Source organism: Mustelus asterias, chromosome 3, assembly GCF_964213995.1.
Source record: "Mustelus asterias chromosome 3, sMusAst1.hap1.1, whole genome shotgun sequence".
Lineage (NCBI taxonomy): Eukaryota > Metazoa > Chordata > Chondrichthyes > Carcharhiniformes > Triakidae > Mustelus > Mustelus asterias.
Genome location: NC_135803.1, coordinates 133,361,685 through 133,380,752, shown reverse-complemented (window position 1 = coordinate 133,380,752; position 19,068 = coordinate 133,361,685). Strand labels below are relative to the sequence as shown.

The 19,068-nt window shown below is 42.9% G+C and overlaps 1 protein-coding gene across 1 annotated transcript in view; it reads left to right on the top strand.

Annotated features, from left to right (window-relative positions):
• fbxw12 (F-box and WD repeat domain containing 12) overlaps positions 1-17,240 on the top strand; it is a 31,341-nt gene extending 14,101 nt beyond the window's left edge. The window contains exons 4-10 of the mRNA XM_078209662.1: positions 1,197-1,318; positions 6,860-7,069; positions 11,147-11,311; positions 13,931-14,144; positions 15,501-15,682; positions 15,765-15,895; positions 16,964-17,240. Coding sequence (XP_078065788.1) covers positions 1,197-1,318; positions 6,860-7,069; positions 11,147-11,311; positions 13,931-14,144; positions 15,501-15,682; positions 15,765-15,895; positions 16,964-17,063 — 1,124 coding nt within the window. The 3' untranslated portion in view covers positions 17,064-17,240. The remainder of the gene's footprint in view (positions 1-1,196; positions 1,319-6,859; positions 7,070-11,146; positions 11,312-13,930; positions 14,145-15,500; positions 15,683-15,764; positions 15,896-16,963) is intronic.
• The last annotated feature ends 1,828 nt before the right edge of the window (positions 17,241-19,068 follow it).

The following is a 19,068-nucleotide window of genomic DNA, read 5'->3' as shown; positions in this document are numbered from 1 at the left end:
ACGCAATTCTCCCGGCCCGCTGCGCTAGAAAATTAGCGCAGCAGGATGGAAGAATCCCCCCCGTCTTTGATCCCCATTCATCCCATGATAAAGTCTTTAGTTTTCACTCACTCCATATAGGCTATTTGGGCTCTGCTGGTGTAGACAATGCTGGGCTCCATGCCCACTCCATTGTCCCTTTCTTCCCCTGCCAAAGTCCCAATCTCCTGACCTGCATTTCCTAGTCTCCCTCTTATTTCATGTGGGCCCCAATCTCCTGAATGACCTGCCCCTCCCCCAGTCATCCCACCCCAAACCACAACCTCCAGACCACCCTGTTGCTCCCACCGGCCCGACTCAATGACACACACTTCCCCAAGTGCTCATCCTCTGGGATATAGTCCTGGTTTACCCCAGCACTGCACCACCACCCCTTCCTCCCCACCTTGTCTCTTCCTCTCCATCCCTTCCTCCCTTGTCTCTTCAGACACCTGGCAATCGACTGGTCTTGTTTCTGGTCACTTGAGGCAAGGATGGGGAATGAGGACATGGTAATGTCAGCGGAGGGGTGGGGGAGTGAAGACATGGGTGCTGTTGCGATGAAGTGTACACTTCTCCCAAGCTAGCAGGGTGGCCTCTGTGATCCTGAAAATCCTGGATGTTAAAACTGTGGGGGAATAAAGAAGATTGTGGAACCAATCCGCCACCATTTTGATACTCTGCCCACACCACTCCTCCCAGCAGCAGGACAGGTTGGCATTGGGGTTATACTATCCAAAGGAAAAAGTAGAAATGGAGGATTCCATGCAAGAAAGAATTCAGTCCGGATATTGTTTCTAACCAACTCCCTGTTGATAAACTGCAATCACGGTGGCACAGTGGTTAGCACTGCTGCCTTACAGCACCAGGGACCCAGGTTCGATTCCCGGCTTGAGTCACTGTCTGTGTGGAGTTTGCACGTTCTCCCCGTGTCTGCGTGCGTTTCCTCCGGGTGCTCCGGCTTCCTCCCACAGTCTGAAAGACGTGCTAGTTAGGTGCATTGGAATTCTCCCTCAGTGTACCCGAACAGGCGCTGAAATGTGGCGACTAGGAGGTTTTCACAGTAACTTCATTGCAGTGTTAATGTAAACCTACTTGTGATGCTAATAAATAAACTTGAAATAAACAATAAACCAGAAAACTATTAATGGAAGCGATGTTTTTTTTTCTCTTTAAAGACAGCATCACTGGTCTGCAGTACCTGAGTAATCCTGACCATCAGTTTGATACTGGGATCTGTAAATCATTGGTTTGTACAGCATCGAGAGATCATACACTGCGAGCATGGAGCATTCAAGAGGTCGGCACTGTCTGTTATAAGTCCACTTCTTGTTAACTGGTTCAGTAAGAATTGCTGTTAATAAGTCATTTTATTTTGTCAATGTGCATTGTAACAAAATGGTTAGAAATGGAAAAATAGTGAAAAGTACATACAAAATGATAATCCTCTTTGCATGAGTGCCCTGGTTCCCCAACATTGGCTTCCTTCTGGGTGAGATGGTCAATCTGAAGCAATGGAATTGTTAGGTTAATGTACGTTACTCACAGTGTCAGTTGCCACGATTAAATAAACGTGCAAATTAACCCTGAGCAAGTGCACAGAAATGACTGCAATGCTTGCAAAATAACACACACAGCATTCTATTTCAAAAAAATGTGTAGAGGCAATGAAACATTTTCAGCGAAGACCCCAAAGTTAAAGTTTTTTTAAAGTTTATTTGTTAGTCACAAGTAAGGCTTACGTTAACACTGCAGTGAAGTTACAGTGAAATTCCTCTAGTCGCCACACTCCGGCGCCTGCTCGGGCCAATGCATCTAACCAGCACATCTTTCAGGTTGTGGGAGGAGCACCCAGAGCACCCGGAGGAAACCCATGCAGACACGCGGAGAACGTGCAAACTCTGCACAGTGACCCAAGCGGGGAATGGAACCTGGATCCCTGGCGCTGTGCGGCAGCAGTGCTAACCACTGTGCGACCGTGCCGCCCTGCCAAGTTAGTTGCAAGTTGTAGTTTTTTGAGTACTGTGAGATTGACGAAGCTAGATGTCTCATTGAAAAAAAACAACAGCTTGATCATTTTTGAAAATAATAGGTGGACTAGATGAAGCTGATGTCAGAAATTTTGTGACAACAAGTTATGACATTGGACTAAACTTTGGATGAAATATTTATTTAAAAATGTAATGGTTGTTTATTAGTGTCACAGGTAGGCTTATATTAACACTGCAATGAAGTTACTGTGAAAATCCCCTAGTCGCCACACTCCGGCGCCTGTTCGGTACACTGAGGGAGTATTTGGCACGGCCAATGCACCTAACCAGCACGTCTTTCGGACTGTGGGAGGAAACCGGGGCACCCGGAGGAAACCCACACAGACAAGGGGAGAACGTGCAGACTCCACACAAACAGTGACCCGAGCCAGGAATCGAACCCGGGTCCCTGGTGCTGTGAGGCAGCAGTGCTGACCACGTGTTGAGAATAATGAACATTTGGAACAGGTTGTGGTAAATACTAATTCCACTGAAGCATTCAAAAGGGAGCACATCTATTTCTGCTCGACCAGTTAGTAAAAGAATTGGGGAAAAAAGAAATCAGCTGGTTAGGCTAAATAGTTTCCTCCATTGTTACATGCTTCTGACTGTGGATTTTGATGAAATGTATTTACTTTCTGCCCATCCATTGTAAGGACATTGGGGGGAATCTTATCAAAATGTCTCCTTCAGGCTCAGACAGATAGCTGGCATGAAGCTCCCCAACTCCACAGACCAGTTTTCTCTCCAGATTTTGAGACTTTTAGTCCAAATATAATGAGTGGGTGTGGTTTACGCTATCACTCTGGCGAGGCGGAGCCTCAAAGAGCCGGCAAGACTGACCCCATGGTGATTGGGGCACTCATTCAAAAGGAAAATGATTACCAATAAGTGCACTATTTCTAGGACCACTTCCTTGAGTACTCTGGGATGCAAAGCATCAGGCCCTGGGGACTTATCGGCCCCGATCAGAGCAAAAGGTTAACTGCCCCACACCCCAATGGAGATATCGGGGGCTTCCCCCCCCCCACATACACACACACACAATCATGTCCAGCATTCCACTACCAACCCCCCATGGGGATTCCACTCGGGCGCACACCTGGCAGACCCCCCCCTGGCTATGTCCCCCTCATCTAGGGGCTATACTGAAGTTTATGCCCCCAGAGTGATCCCCTTGACAGGTGAACCTTTATAAAAACCTGTCAAGAGTCATGTCGGCGTGGTGTGAGTATTCAGTGAGGGGGATAATTTGGTGAGGAGATTAGGTAATCATGTGGAAACTTATTAAAATGTATTAAAATCAGGTTCTCGCCCATCATCGGCCGGGGTCAATGATAATTGGAAAGCGTTATAAAGATAAAGTGAACCCCGCTTTTCAATTCTCCCACTCCACCGATCCCGCGTGTGGAGAGTGTGGCGTCAAAATCCCACCCCCGTCATTTCCATCCATAAAGTTTCTAATGAAACTATATGTGGGATCTGTGCGCAGAAGGTAGTCATCTCAAGATTGTGACCAGTGCCACGTTCTAGTCAGAGTAGGAATGTCAGGACAGCTAAGATAAATACGTGGCTTGAGGGATGGTGCAAGAGGGAGGGATTCAAATTCCTGGGACATTGGAACCGGTTCTGGGGGAAGTGAGACCAGTACAAACCGGACGGTCTGCACCTGGACAGGACTGGAACCAATGGCCTAGGGGGAGTATTTGCCCGTGCTGTTTGGGAGGGTTTAAACTAATGTGGCAGGGGGATGGGAACCGATATAGGAAGTAAGAGGGAAGTAAAGTGGGGACAGAAAGAAAAGGCAGTAAGGGGAAAAATGTAAAGGCAGAGAAACCAAAGACAAAAATCAAAAAGGGCCACATTACCTCATAATTCTACGAGGGGCAATAAAAAGAAGCCTGAACGCTCTGTGTCTCAATGCGAGGAGCATCTGTAATAAGGTGGATGAATTAACTGCGCAGACAGTCATTAACGGATATGATGTAATTGGGATCATGGAGACCTGGCTCCAGGAACTCAACATCCAGGGGTATTCAATATTCAGGAAAGATAGATAGAAAAGAAAGGCGGGTGGGGTAGCATTGCTGGTTAAAGTGGAGATTAATGCAATACTAAGGAAGGACATTAGCCTGGACAATGTGGAATCTGTATGGGTGGACCTGCGGAACACACCAGAGGACTAAAAACGCTAGTAGGAGTTGTGTACAGGCCACCAAACAGTAGTGACGTTGGTGATAGCATCAAGCAGGAAATTAGAGATGCGTGCAGCAAGGGTGCAGCAGTTACGGGTGACTTCAATCTGCATATTGATTGGGCTCACCAAACTGGTAGCAATGTGAAGGAGGAGGATTTTTTTGCAATGTATAAGGGATGGTTTTCTCGGCCAATATGTCGAGGAACCAACTCGAGAGCCATCCTAGACTGGTATTGTGCGATGAGAGCGGATTAATTTGGCAACCTTGTGGTGCGAGATCCTTTGAAGAAGAGTGACCATAATATGGTAGAATTCTTCATTAAGGTGGAGGGTGACACAGTTAAGTCTAAGACTAGGGTCCTGAACTTGAGGAAAGCTAACTTTGATGGTCTGAGATGTGCATTGGCTAGGATAAGATGACAAAGGATACTTAAGGGGTTGATGGTGGATAGGCAATAGCAGACATTTAAAAAACACATGGATGAACTTCAACAACTGTACATCCCTGTCTGGCGTAAGAGTAAAACGGGGAAGGTGGCTCATCCATAGCTAAAAAAGGGAAATCAGGGATAGTGTTAAAGCCAAAGGGAAGGCATATAAATTGGCCAGGAAAAGCAGCAAACCTGAGGACTGGGAGAGATTTAAAATCCAGCAGAGGAGGACAAAGGGTTTAATTCGGAAAGGGAAAATAGAATACGAGAGTAGGCTTTCAGAAAACATAAAAACTGACTGCAAAAGCTTCTATAGGTATGTGAAGAGAAAAAGACTGGTGAAGACAAATGTAGGTCCCTTACAGTTAGAATCAGGTGAATTCATAATGGGCAACAAAGAGATGGCAGACCAGCTGAACAAATACTTTGGATCTGTCTTCACTAAGGAGGACACAAATAACCTTCCAGAAATTCTAAGAGACAGAGTGTCTAGCATGAAGAAGGAACTGAACAAAATCCTTATTAGTCAGGAAATTGTACTGGGGAAATTGCTGGGATTAAAACCCTGTCAGTCCCCAGAGCCTGATGCTCTGCATCCCAGGATCTCAAGGAAGTGGCCCTAGAAATAGTGGATGCATTGGTGATCATTTTGCAGCATGCTTATAGACTCTGGAAGAGTTCCAGTGGATTGGAGGGTAGCTAATGTAACCCCACATTTTAAAAACGGAGGGAGAAAACAGGTAATTATAGACCAGTTAGCCTGACATCGATGATGGGGAAAATGCTGGAGTCAACTATTAAGGATGTAATAACTGAGCATTTGGAAAGCAGTGACAGAATCAGTCCATGTCAGCATAAATTCATGAAAGGGAAATCGTGCTTGAATAATCTTCTGGAATGTTTTGAGGATGTGACCAGTAGAATGGACAAGAGTGAACCAGTGGATGTTGTGTATCTGGACTTTCAAAAGGCTTTTGACAAGGTCCCACACAAGAGATTAGTGAGCAAAATTAAAGCTCATGGTATTGGGGGTAATGTATTGACGTGGATAGAGAACTGATTGGCAGACAGGAAGCAGAGAGTGGGAATAAATGGGTCCTTTTCAGAGTGGCAGGCAGCGACAAGTGGAGTACCGCAGGGTTCAGTGTTGAGACCCCAGCTATTCACAATATACATTAATGATTTGGACGAAGGAATTGAATGCGGCATCTCCAAATTTGCAGACAATACTAAGCTGGGTGGCAGTATGTGCTGTGAGGAGGATGCTAAGAGGCCACAGGGTGGCTTGGACAGGCTGGCTGAGTGGGCAAATACTTGGCAAATGCAATATAATGTGGATAAATATGAGGTTATCCACTTTGGTGGCAAAACTAGGAAGGAAGATTATTATCTGAATGATGGCAGTTTAGGAAAAGGGGAAATGCAACGTGACTGGGTGGTATGGTGGAACAATCACTGAAGGTTGGCATGCAGGTACAGCAGGCAGTGAGGAAAGCTAATGGCATGCTAGCCCTCACAGCAAGAGGGTTTGAGTATAGGAATAAAGATATTTTGCTGCAGTTATATAGGGCCTTGATGAGGCCATACCTTGATTATTGTGTGCAGTTTTTGTCTCCTAGTCTGAGGAAGGAGATTTTTGCTATTGAGAGAGTCCAGAGAAGGTTCACCAGACTGATTCCTCAAATAGCGGGACTGATATATGAAGAGAGACTGGATCGACTGGGCTCGTAATCACTGGAATTTAGAAGAATGAGAGAGGATCTCATAGAAACAAATAAAATCCTGATGGGACTGGACAGGCTAGATGCGGGAAGAATGTTTCCTGATGTTGGGAAGTGCAGAATAAGGGGTAAGCCATTCAGGACTGAGATGAGGAAGAGCTTCTTCACTCAGAGAGTCGTGAACCTGTGGAATTCTCTACCACAGAAAGCTGTTGGGGCCAGTTCGTTGGATATGTTCAAGAGGGAGCTGGACGTGGCCATTATGGCTAAAAGGATCAAGGGGTATGGAGAGAAAGCGGGAGTGGGATCTTGGAAGTGCATGATCAGCCATGATCATCTTGAGTGGTGGTGTAGGCTCAATGGGCCGAATGGCCGACTCCTGCACCTATTTTCTATGTTTTTATAAGGTTTGTTCACTTATACGTCAGTAAATCATATCAGTAATATTCCTTTGTTTCAAAGGGTAAACAACTGTGGTCAACTCCAGTGCAAGAAGAGCCATTGGTGAAATTAATAACTGTTCCACAGCGAGACCTTGCAATCACTGCAGACTCAAAAGGAAAACTCAAAGTTTGGAATGGACAAACTGGAGATGAATTGGCCACGTCTGCTACTGCATTTACAGTTTGCAGTTTGGTGACTTACAACATGAATAACCAGCTCTATCTAACTGTATGTCAAATTATATATTTTATAATTTAGTGTCCTAGAATTTTTAAATGTGTGTATAACAACTGTAAGTATGAAAAGCTTAAATCAGATGCCAGAGTGAATCGTCTGTATTGTTTGCTGAAAGATATTAGTCTTCATACCTTTATTTGCCCTTTTGGATAAATACACTGTTCAGTCACGTTATTCATGCAGGATTGGGTCAGGGATCTCCCCATGTTTATGCTCAATATTCTGACTTGTTCAACAGATATTCTTGACTGCAGTAGAGTCATAGAGTCATACAATACAGCACAGAAACAGCCCAACCGGTCCATGCTGACCATGGTGTCAAAATTGCCCATGTTTGGTCCATACACCTCTAATCCTTCCCCATCCAAGCACGTATCCGAATCCTTCTTAAATGTTGATATTGTACCTGCCTCAACCACTTTCTCTAGCAGCTCATTCCATATACGCACCACCCTCTGCGTGAAGAAGTTGCCCCTCAGGCCCCTTTCAAATCATTCCCCCCTCACCTTAAACCTACGCCCTCCAGTTTTTAATTCCCCTTCCCTGGGAAAAAGACAATGTGCATTCAACCTATCGATGCCCCTCATGATTTTATACACCTCAATAAGGTCACCCCTCATTCTCCTACGTTCCAAGGAATAAAGTGCTGGCCTGGCCAACCTGTCCCTATAACTCAGGCCCATTGATCCTGGAAACATCCCAGTAAACCTTCTTTGCACTCTTTCCAGTTTATCAATGTCTTTCCTATAACAGGGTGACCAAAACTGTACACAATACTCCAGTAGAACCAATGTAGCCCTGAAAATTGGTAATAGCCGTGCTGAAAATTTCTGACCTTTAAGATCCATTGGAGAATGCATTCAGATTAGGGAGCCAGCATTTTATAATTACTGCATTTCTTTGGTCATGGGTTTCAGGAAACAACGTATTCTGCTACTTGTTCATTGTTTGTCCTGGTTAGTTTGCCTAAGTTGTGACATGTGACAATGGTAAAGGCAGAGTGCTTCACAGGAGATGAAAAGATACAGAATTGATTCCTTCTGACTGGAATGAAAATGTATAGGAAAACATTCCTATCATTCACAGCAGAGAGAATGTGGCACCATTTCACTTGAGATGATAAAATGGGCACAGACATTAGTTGGCATTGAAAATTCAGTTTCAACTCGCTGGTACAGATGGTGCTCACATTTCCCAATCTTTGTGTTTTTCCCCCCTCCTCTTAAACCTATCTCATGTGCGGTCAACCCACAGAACATGGACTACAGCGTTTCAAAAAGGCAGCTCACCACTACCTTCTCAAGGGCAACTAGGGATGGGCAATAAACACAGTAAGAAGTTTAACAGCACCAGGCTAAAGTCCAACAGGTTTATTTGGTAGCAAAAGCCACACAAGCTATGTGTGGCTTTTGCTACCAAATAAACCTGTTGGACTTTAACCTGGTGTTGTTAAACTTCTTATTGTGTTTACCCCAGTCCAATGCCAGCATCTCCACACAATAAATACTGGCCAGCCAGCAACGCCCATGTCCCATGAATGAATAAAAACAAAATCTCATCCTGCAGTTCAATGTCCACAATCTACTTTTCATAGTTCATCTGAAGTTATATTTTCCATTTCTCATGCTTCCTATCTTGTGTAACTTTTTCCCATTTCCCAATTAGTTTTTCCCCAGGAATTTTATTTTTATAATGTCAATTGCTATACTGGAGTTCTTTTTTGTTGATAATAAGCCAGCACATAAAAATTTGAAACCATTCACAACAGTCCAAGTAAATGTTAGATGACCACTTCTCGTTGCGTTTTATGTTCCGAATCAATATAACTGATGTCATGACTTAGCTCATGAGGAGCTGTGACCAATACCCACCGACATTCACACTGCAGCTGCTGGCAGGGCGGATGTGGAAACACAGTGAGTTCAAAGTCAAGTGGGCAGAGGCTTAAAGTGAAAATAAGACATCCAAGATAATCACCAACACAATGGAAACATAGCACAATGATTAGGGAACATGGAGAATAAGAGATCTCGAAGTGAAACACCAAGAGATAGAAGTAGTAGACTACATGGTCCGTTAACCTGTTCTGTCATTAAATACCATCATGGCTAATCCACAACTTCACTTCTCCACCTTCTCCCCATATCCCCTGGTTCCCTGAAAAACCACATATTTGTCTTGAGTGAAGAAATTCCTCATCTCAATCTTAGATGATTGGTCCGTTATCCTGAAGCAGTTCTTTAGATTTCCCAGCCAGGGAAAACAATCTCTCAGTGTCTACTCTGTCAACTCCCCTTCAGAATATTGGATGTATCAACGAGATCATCTCCTTCTTCCAAAACTCCAGAAGGTGTAGGCCCAATTTTCTCAGCCATTCATTAAAGACAATTTCTTCATCCAGAGAGTGGTGAATGTGTGCTGAAATTTTTCACTACCGCAGAAAGTAGTTGAGGGTAAAACGTTACCTGATAAGAGATCAAGGGATAAAGGGGGAGGGGTTAGGATATTGAATTTTATAAACAACCATGACCGTAATGAATGGGGGAGCAGGCTCAAAGGGTCAAATGGCCTAGTCCTGCCTCTCTTTTCTATATTAATCCTCCCATCCCAGAGACCAATCAAGTGAACCTACACTGTACTGCATCTAATGCAAGTATACCCTTCCTTCAATGTGGAGACTCCAGGTGTGATCTCACCTAAGCCCTGTACAATTGTAGCACAGCATCCTTATTTTATACTTGCAGTCCCTTTAGAATAATGGCCAACATGCCATTTGCCTTCCTAATTGATTGTTGTACTTTCATGCTAACTTTCTGAGTTCCTTTTATGAGCACAACAAAGTCTCGCTGAACATAAACATTTACAAGTTTAAGGCTCTTAATGAACATTCTACTTCAGTATATGGTAAGAAATAATTGGATGTAATTAGAAAGTATTAGGCTTGTTTTTGCTATATCACAATCCATTTTTGTAGAAACAGATTGTGGGTGAGGAAACATCCTGTTTGTTTGCAGCTTTTTCTGTTGTGAAAATCATTGTGAATTGAGCCAGTCAGGAAAGCAGAAGATCTGTTTCACACCCTGACACATTTCAAGTATAAATTATGCTAAGATTTTTGATTTAAAAACCAGAGATGTATTCCTTATGTCATGGCTAGAAGTTGGATTAAGATTGTTGAAATACCGCTTCACATATAACTGTTTAGAATACAAGGGAATAATAATGGTCAAATACTGAAATATTTGCTTATTCCACATTGCTGTAATTTTACTTTGACTCCATATACTTTGTGCTTTGATTCTTGCACTTTTAGAAATTCTGTCATGAAAATTAATTCCAGTTCAAAGAATAATCAAAACAAGGATTTTATGGGCGGCACGGTAGCAGTGGTTAGCACTGCTGCTTCACAGCTCCAGGGACCTAGGTTCGATTCCCGGCTTGGGTCATTGTCTGTGTGGAGTTTGCACATTCTCCTCGTGTCTGCGTGGGTTTCCTCCGTGTGCTCCGGTTTCCTCCCACAGTCCAAAGATGTGCGGGTTAGGTTGATTGGCCATGCTCAAAATTGCCTCTTAGTGTCCTGAGATGTGTAGGTTAGAGGGATTAGTGGGTAAATATGTAGGGATATGGGGGTAGGGCCTGGGTGGGATTGTGGTCAGTGCAGTCTCGATGGGCCGAATGGCCTCTTTCTGTACTGTAGGGTTTCTATGATTTCTATGTTCAGCTTACTTGAGTTTTGTTCTAAAACAAAATCCTTGTTCCAGCACTGTGGTATTTATCTTTCAGAACGTATGATACTGGTGCATTTTCTGTAACAGATTATTGTGATCTCCCTGTGTTTGAATTATATTCGAGTAATCTGTGTTACGGTTTCTATGTAATGAACAAGAAAGTTTATCTCAATCAGTTTGTTGCTTTGTTTCAGTGATTCCACCCTAAGGATTATTGCAGTTCAAATTTCTACTTTGCCAAATTAAAAAAATTAATAGATTAATTTAAAATTTGTCTTTAAAAATATCATGGCGTCTGTTGGTGATAGACAGTATGTCCAACATTTGTTTTTCGTTGTAGGTTGGTAGTGGAGGAGGTGCGCTTGTCACATTAACCATTCCTAATCTCAGCCAGATCTCTCACTTATCAGTAATTGTTGCTGATAAAATAGATTTTTTACTGGTATCACCTGATCAGAGGTGGATCGTTGCTGGAGCAAACGAAAGTTATGATATTCCTGCTAAGGTAAAAAGTTGCTCCCTACGACCTTGTAACTTGTATTTTAGAAATATAAAACGCTGTATGTTCTACTGTCTCGCTGCTGCTCTAGGTCTAGCAGCACTCTTGACGTGTTGTTGAAATTAGCCCTATTCGTTAATCATTGCACTGTATCACAGCTCACATTAATGCAAATCAATATTAATACACATCACTGCAAAGGTGGCAGTGTAAGTGAAAAATCAGGTTGACACTAAAACTAAAAGACGTACACTCATCCCTAGGAAGTAGTTTGAAACTGTTTTGGCTTCTCACTGGCTGTAGGCTTAAAAGATTACACGGAAATCCACTGGACTTCATAGAATCCGTACAGTGCAGAAGGAGGCCAATCAGCCCATCAAACCTGCACTGCCTACAATATCATCCTGTAATCCCATGTATTTATCCTGATAATTTAAGGGGCAATTTAGCATGGCCAATCCACCTAACCCGCACATTTTTGGATTGTGGGAGGAAACCGGATCCACCCAGATACCAGGAGAATGTGCAAACTCCACACAGTCACCTGAGGCCGGAATTGAACCCGGGTCCCTGGCGCTGTGAGACAGCAATGCACTGTGCCACCTAGCTACCCTAAAGGCTTACGTTAACACTGCAATTAAGTTACTGTGAAAATGCCCTAGTCGCCACACTCCAGTGCCTGTTCGGGTACACTGAGGGAGAATTTAGCATGACCAATTCACCTAACCAGCACAACTTGTTGGGAATACTTTAAATGTAATCTTTGGCACTTTTTGCATTAGCGAGTGGAGAATGCCAGTTGGTAACTGAAGCTGTAATATATTTGCATAGGTACATAGAGGATTGGTATCATAAAGCAGTGTGTGAACTACAAGTAACAATACAACTTGGTTCTTCCATTACATCACACTCCTAACATATATAGGTGTAAATTTAATATGTCTGATTCAAAGGGATTGTAGATCAGAAATCCATTTGAAGAGGTCAGTGTTAACAATTTGTAGCTTACAAAATTTTCCATCCATTTAACATTGCCATCATAAAATGGCAATGATCATAAAATTTACCCTAGTCGTGAAAAGCTCAAAGGCATTGTTCAAAATGGCAATGTGCAATTTCTAAAACTAACGTTTATCAACGTTAGTTTTAGAAATAAAATAAACTAACGTTTATCAACAGTGGGGCCACTGCTGTTTGTCATTTTTATTAATGACTTGGATGAGGGCGTGGAAGGATGGATTAGTAAATTTGCGGATGACACTAAAGTCGGTGGAGTTGTAGACAGTGCGGAGGGAAGTGGCAGGTTACAGAGGGACATAGATAAGCTGCAGAGCTGGGCTGAGAGGTGGCAAATGGAGTTTAATGCGGAAAAGTGTGAGGTGATTCACTTTGGAAGGAGTAACAGGAATACAGAGTACTGGGCTAATGGTAAGATACTTGGTAGTGTGGATGAACAGAGGGATCTGGGTGTCCATGTGCATAGATCCCTGAAAGTTGGCACCCAGGTTGATAGGGTTGTTAAGAAGGCGTACGGTGTGTTAGCTTTTATTGGTAGAGGGATTGAGTTTCGGAGCCAGGAGGTCATGCTGCAACTGTACAAAACTCTGGTGCGGCCGCATTTGGAGTATTGCGTACAGTTCTGGTCGCCGTATTATAGGAAAGATGTGAAAGTGTTGGAAAGGGTGCAGAGGAGATTTACCAGGATGTTGCCTGATATGGTGGGAAAATCGTATGAGGAAAGGCTGAGGGGCTTGAGGTTGTTTTCGTTAGAGAGAAGAAGGTTAAGAGGTGACTTAATAGAGGCATACAAGATGATCAGAGGATTAGATAGGGTGGATAGTGAGAGCCTTTTTCCTCGGATGGTGTTGGCTAGCACGAGGGGACATAGCTTTAAATTGAGGGGTGAGAGATATAGGACAGATGTTAGAGGTAGGTTCTTTACTCAGAGAGTAGTAAGGGCGTGGAATGCCCTGCCTGCAGCAGTGGTGGACTCGTCAACGTTGAGAGCGTTCAAGTGGTTATTGGATAAACATATGGATGATATTGGAATAGTGTAGATTAGAGGGGCTTTAGATTGGTACCACTGGTCGGCGCAACATCGAGGGCCGAAGGGCCTGTACTGCGCTGTAATGTTCTATGTTCTATACTTTAATTTTAAATAGATTAATTCCATTTAAGAAGCAAAATGGTGTTTTGGCTATGTTGTTTCTACAAAGGAAAAGTTGTACCTAAGTCAATAGGTCATAGGTTCATGACCCCCTCCAGAACTAAAGCTCATCACCTAAATTTCAGTACATTACTGAAGGAGATGCCATGTTTTAGGTGGTCAGGTGAATGCAAAAGGTAAGTGCTGCAGTCCATGTGGTGTAAATATGCCCACAGTGCTTTTAGGACCTGCAAGTTAAATTGTGAATGGGCCCCATAGTTCTTTCTGGATTTTCTTATTTCGGGTGTCTGTCCTTTTGACTAGCTGTTAAGATTATAAAACCAAACTACGTGGGTCAATAAAACAGATACTATGAATTGTTATTTTTCCATGCCTTGCTAGACAAATGGAGTAAAAGACAAATGTATTTAACACATCAAGTTTCATAGAGGAACTAAAACAAAATGTATTTCTTCTAGGTGTTGGGGACAGAACTTTTAATCAATTCTGTTGATGATGACAGATTGACAACAGATTCCTTACCACTAACTGGTTGTTTCACAGCTTGTTGGTTACCAAAAAAGCCATCCAGGGTGGCTACCCTAACCCGTAGCAATGTCACAGCTTCTGAAATTAGTATTGTTACTCTTGATATTGCTCTTCAGAAAACAGGACACAAACTGGAAATACAAGGTATAGATTCCTCTTTTGTGTTGCAAAACAATACAATACAATGTTGTGACTATTCTGCAAAGACTTTTGAGTTTATTTAGTTACCACAGGCTTTGCTTTTGGAATTTAAAAATATATAAGTATCCTGCAAGCTTCAACGTTAGCATTGACATAGAGGAATCTGGGCATACAGGTCCACAGATCACTGAAAATGGCAACACTGGTGGATAGATGGTCAAGAATGCACACAGCATGCTTGCCTTCATCGGCTGGGGCATCAAGTGTAAAAGTTGGCAGGTTATGTTACAGCTGTATAAAACTTTAGTTGGGCCACATTTGGAATATTGCTTGCAGTTCTGGTCGCCATACTCTCAGGACATGGATGCTTTGGAGAGGGTGCAAAGAAAGTTCACCAGGGTGTTGCCTGGTCTGGAGGTTTTTAGGTCTGAGGAGAGGTTGGATTAACTCATTGTTTTCACTGGAAAGACAGAGGCTGAGGGGTGACCTGATAACATCTACAAAATTATGAGAGGCATAGATAGGGTGGTAGTCAAAGGCTTTGTTCCAGGGTGGAAATGTCAACTACAAGAGGCACAGGTTTAAGGTGAGAGGTAGTAAGTTTAGGGGAGGCGTGGGGGGGGGGGAAGGTTTTTCCACGCAGAGGGTGGTGTGTGCTGGGAACTCACTGGGGTGGTGAAAGCAGGCACATTAGCAACATTCAAGGTGTATCTTGATAGACACATTAACGGGAGGTGAACAGAGGGATAGGAACCTAGTATCGGCGCAGACCTGGTGGCTGAAGGGCCTGTTCCTATGCTGTATTGTTCTTTGTCTCAGCCCCATGCAGTGTTTACAGCTTATATATGTTTGTATTTACATTAGTTTGTTCTCTGTGTCGTTAATCTGAACTAAGTCTCTCCGATAATTGAGTTGATTAGTGCATTACAACATACTCAAATAGTCTCTCATTCCATGTCATTTACACTGAAGTACCCCGCTCTTGATAGTTATTGAGTGCATATACTTGGGATGCTAAGTGAGTTCACAATTGGGCTCACTGGGCTGTATATTCTCCACTGACAAATGCCCTGCCAGCACTCACTCTAGACTCACGTATAAAGATTGTTCACCTTAATGAAGTAGAGACACTGAATTTGGATGCCTAGATATTTTCAGATCCAATAACTGCATGCGTTTGTCGAAGAATGGTCCATATTTTCAAAAAAGTAGTACACCTATCATAGACATTTGTTAAATTGCTAACTAGATCTAGGAATGGGGCTGGTGTGAGATGTTAATGCATCTCCCATCAGTACTTTGCAAACTACACTTTGAACAGTAATGCAAACTTATTTGATATTGTTTTGTTTATAAAAGCTGAAGAGGTTGGAAATTTCACCCACAAAGTAGCTGGCTGGAGCAACAATATACTTCTTGAAGGCCATGGAACTAATACCATCATTCTGGCACAAGGCGTAGAACTGAAACTATTTTCCATTGATGGAATGCATCTTGCCAACTTTCGTGACCATAAGGAAACTATCAGTGGAATTTCAGTGGTATGAACTTCTATAATTTTTTCCAATACAAATTAACATGGCTGCCTAATTATTAAACTGTTTTCACTTTTTTTGTATGAAGGATCCCTTCCGCGTGATCACTGCATCAATGGACTTGTCACTTCGAGTCTATACCTGGAAAAGGCAACCAAACAAATGTCTCAGTCTTGAAAGTAATTACCATTTACTGGGGGGATCTCACCAGAGGTCCAGGTAAGATCTATTTCCTTGCATTTATACGAGTCATTTTAGGGGCAATGAGGAATGACAACTTCTGTTTGCCTAACCTGAAACAAAGCACAATGTCCCAAATCACAACACAAGTGGGTTAGGGAATGAAATGAGAACCAGACAGTAGTTGGTGGAATTGACCTAATGGGCAGGATTTTACGGGCCTCACTCATCCTGAAACTATAAAATCCCGCCCGAGATCAAAGGAACTTTCCATGGTCTGCCTCTCGCCTGCTCTGATTCCAGTGGCCGGGGAGGGGGGGCAGGGAACGGTAGAATTCCAGCCAATGTGTGCTTCAAGAGAGATTTTATGGAGACTTTTGAAGATCAACTCCTTCTGCCTTGCTTTGAAAAATGGAAATTTAGAATATAGGCACACAAAGTGAAGTGAAGGAAGGGGATGCAGGTAGTAAAAGGTTGGAATTGACTAAATTTGAGAGAAGTCAGTTTGAAGATGACTGTCAGAGATGAGAATATCTGCACCTGTGTAAATTATATAATATGGAGATGGATGTTGATGACCTTGGCGATTAAAAAGGGTTGGGTTTATGGGCGACACAGCTTGGGTCATTTAAGATTCAGCCCGAGCAAGAAGTTTGGAGAGTGGGAGAAGGATGTGTGTGTGCAATTTCTAGAAGCATAACAGGATTTTGTTAGTCTTTCCAATTTTAAAGTTCATGAATTCAGATTCATCGATAACCAGACAGAATAGTACAATAGTTGAATTAAGGGTGGTTGTGGAAGCTAGCCTTTGTTGATAAGGGGAAGAATGGGACAGGGCAAGGATGGAAGTTAATGCATTGCAGAGGTGATCCTACAGGGCTGGAGAATCTACTGCACCTGTACTGTCTGTATAGAGATGTAGAGTAGAAGCTTGAGAAAGCAGTAAAATAGAGGTATAAGACCCGGTTGCACCTGAAACCAAAATTTGTGAAAGTGATGAATAACAATTTGGAGGGAACTGTATTTATTGTATTGTTAAAATTTTAAGGCTGTATTTTTCAAAAGCTACCATACAGCTTTATAGATTTAACCATCTTCTTTTCACAGAGGATTTACAAGTGTATTGTGCGACCACGTAAGCATTGTGGGTACTGTTCTATCAAAGAATGGAAAAGATGTTCTAAAAGCATACTACTTCAATCTGTAAGGAATTCACTCTCTACAGCATTAACATGATAATAATTTGTATTATTTTACAAAATGAAAAATATTGAATTCGACTTTTCATTTGCGTTTTGTTATCACCAGATTTTATGCTGATCTTTGACAAGCTGTGTATTTTATAATGACTCTGGCAAGCTGAAATAACACAAAACTGCAATTTAATTGGTTTCTGTGGTTGTCACATTCATAAATTCCTAATGTGCAGGAGGCCATTCGACCCATTGAGTCTGCACTGACCCTTCAACAGAGCATCTTCCCCAGGCCCTATCCCCATAATCCCACATATTTACCTCATTAATCCCCCTAACCTACACTTTAGGTTGATTGGCTATGCTAAATTGCCCCTTAAGTGGGGGACCAGCAATGTAAATACGTGGGGTTTCAGGGATAGGGTGGGATTGTTGTTGGTGCAGGCTTGATGGGCCAAATGGCCTCCTTCTGCACTGTAGGTATTCTATTTTTTTTATGATTCTATGATGCTTTGGACACTTAAGGGGCAATTTAGCATGGCCAATCCACCTAATCTGTACATCTTTGGACTGTGGGAGGAAACCCACGCAAAAACAGGGAGAACGTGCAAATTTCAAACAGTCACCCAAGGCTGGAATCAAACCCGGATCCCTGGCACTGTGAGGCAGCAGTGCTAACCACTGTGCCAATTAAACACAAGTTCCCATTTATACTGGTTGCATGTAATCTTTTACCCACGATAACATTATTGGTAAGGGCACTTATAGAATAATGAAATACTATTAAGTGGGGTGGACCAGAGATATTACTACTCACTGCCAATTCTGTGGTAATACCAAATTCACCCAATGTTTTGGATAATGAATTTATGAAAAAAACAGCCTTTCACAGGATTAAAAACAATAAACGCGTGTTGAAATTTTCTGAAATGTTGGCCCAAGTTTTGCACTGGATGCTCACACACTGTGTCATTAAGCAGGAACATGCTTTTTGATGGTGTTGATCCCTTTAAGTGGTAGGTAACAAGCTGTGACAGTGTTAGATTTCTCTGAGGATTGTGAGATTTCCCTGTCAGCTTTCCCCGATATTTAAAAATGGAAAGTAGGTGTGGGGGCCAAATTCAATGTTAAGTGTTCATTTGTAGAGGGCTAGAATACAGCAGCAGGGATGTACTGCTGTGGCTGTATAAGGCTTTGATCAGACTCCATTTGGAATATTGTGAGCAGTTCTGGGCCCCATACCCAAGGAAGGATGTGCTGGCCTTGGAGAGGGTCCAGAGGAGGTTCACGAGAATGATCCCAGGAATGAAGGCTTTGTCATATGAGGAGCGGTTGAGGAGTCTGTGCCTATATTTGGAGTTTAGAAGGATGAGAAGGGATCTTTTTGAAATTTACAGAATACTGAGAGGCCTAGATAGAGTGGACATGGAGAGAATGTTTCCACTAGTGGGAGAGACTAGAACTTGAGGGTACAACCTCAGAGTGAAGCTCCTTTAAAACTGAGGTGAGGAGGAATTTCTTCAGCCAGAGGGTGGTGGTGGAATTCATTGCCACGGAGGGCTGTAGAGGCCAGGTCATTGAGTGTCTTTAAGGCAGAGATAGATAGGTTTTTGATCAATAAGGGGATCAAGGGTTACAGGGAGAAGGCAGGAGAATGGGGATGAGAATCATATCAGCCATGATTGAATGACAAAGCAGACTCGATGGGCCAAAAGGTCTAATTCTGCTCCTATATCTTATGGGCCCAGTCTGTGCTGCTGGAATTGGGATAGACTGGGATCAGGATCCAGAGTGGAACAGTCCAGAAAATGGCCACCACAATGAAGAAAACAGTGGGTGGTGGGGAGGAGAGGGAGAGAGGGTAACGGAGAGAAAGGGTTGGGGGTAGGAGGTAGATAAGTTGGGGGGGGGGGGAAGAGAGAGAGAAAAGTGAGAGTGGGAGACTTAAGAACATCTGTGAGCAAGGACCCTGGAGATGAAATATGTTCAATATAGTGACAAATACGCTAACAAATTAGC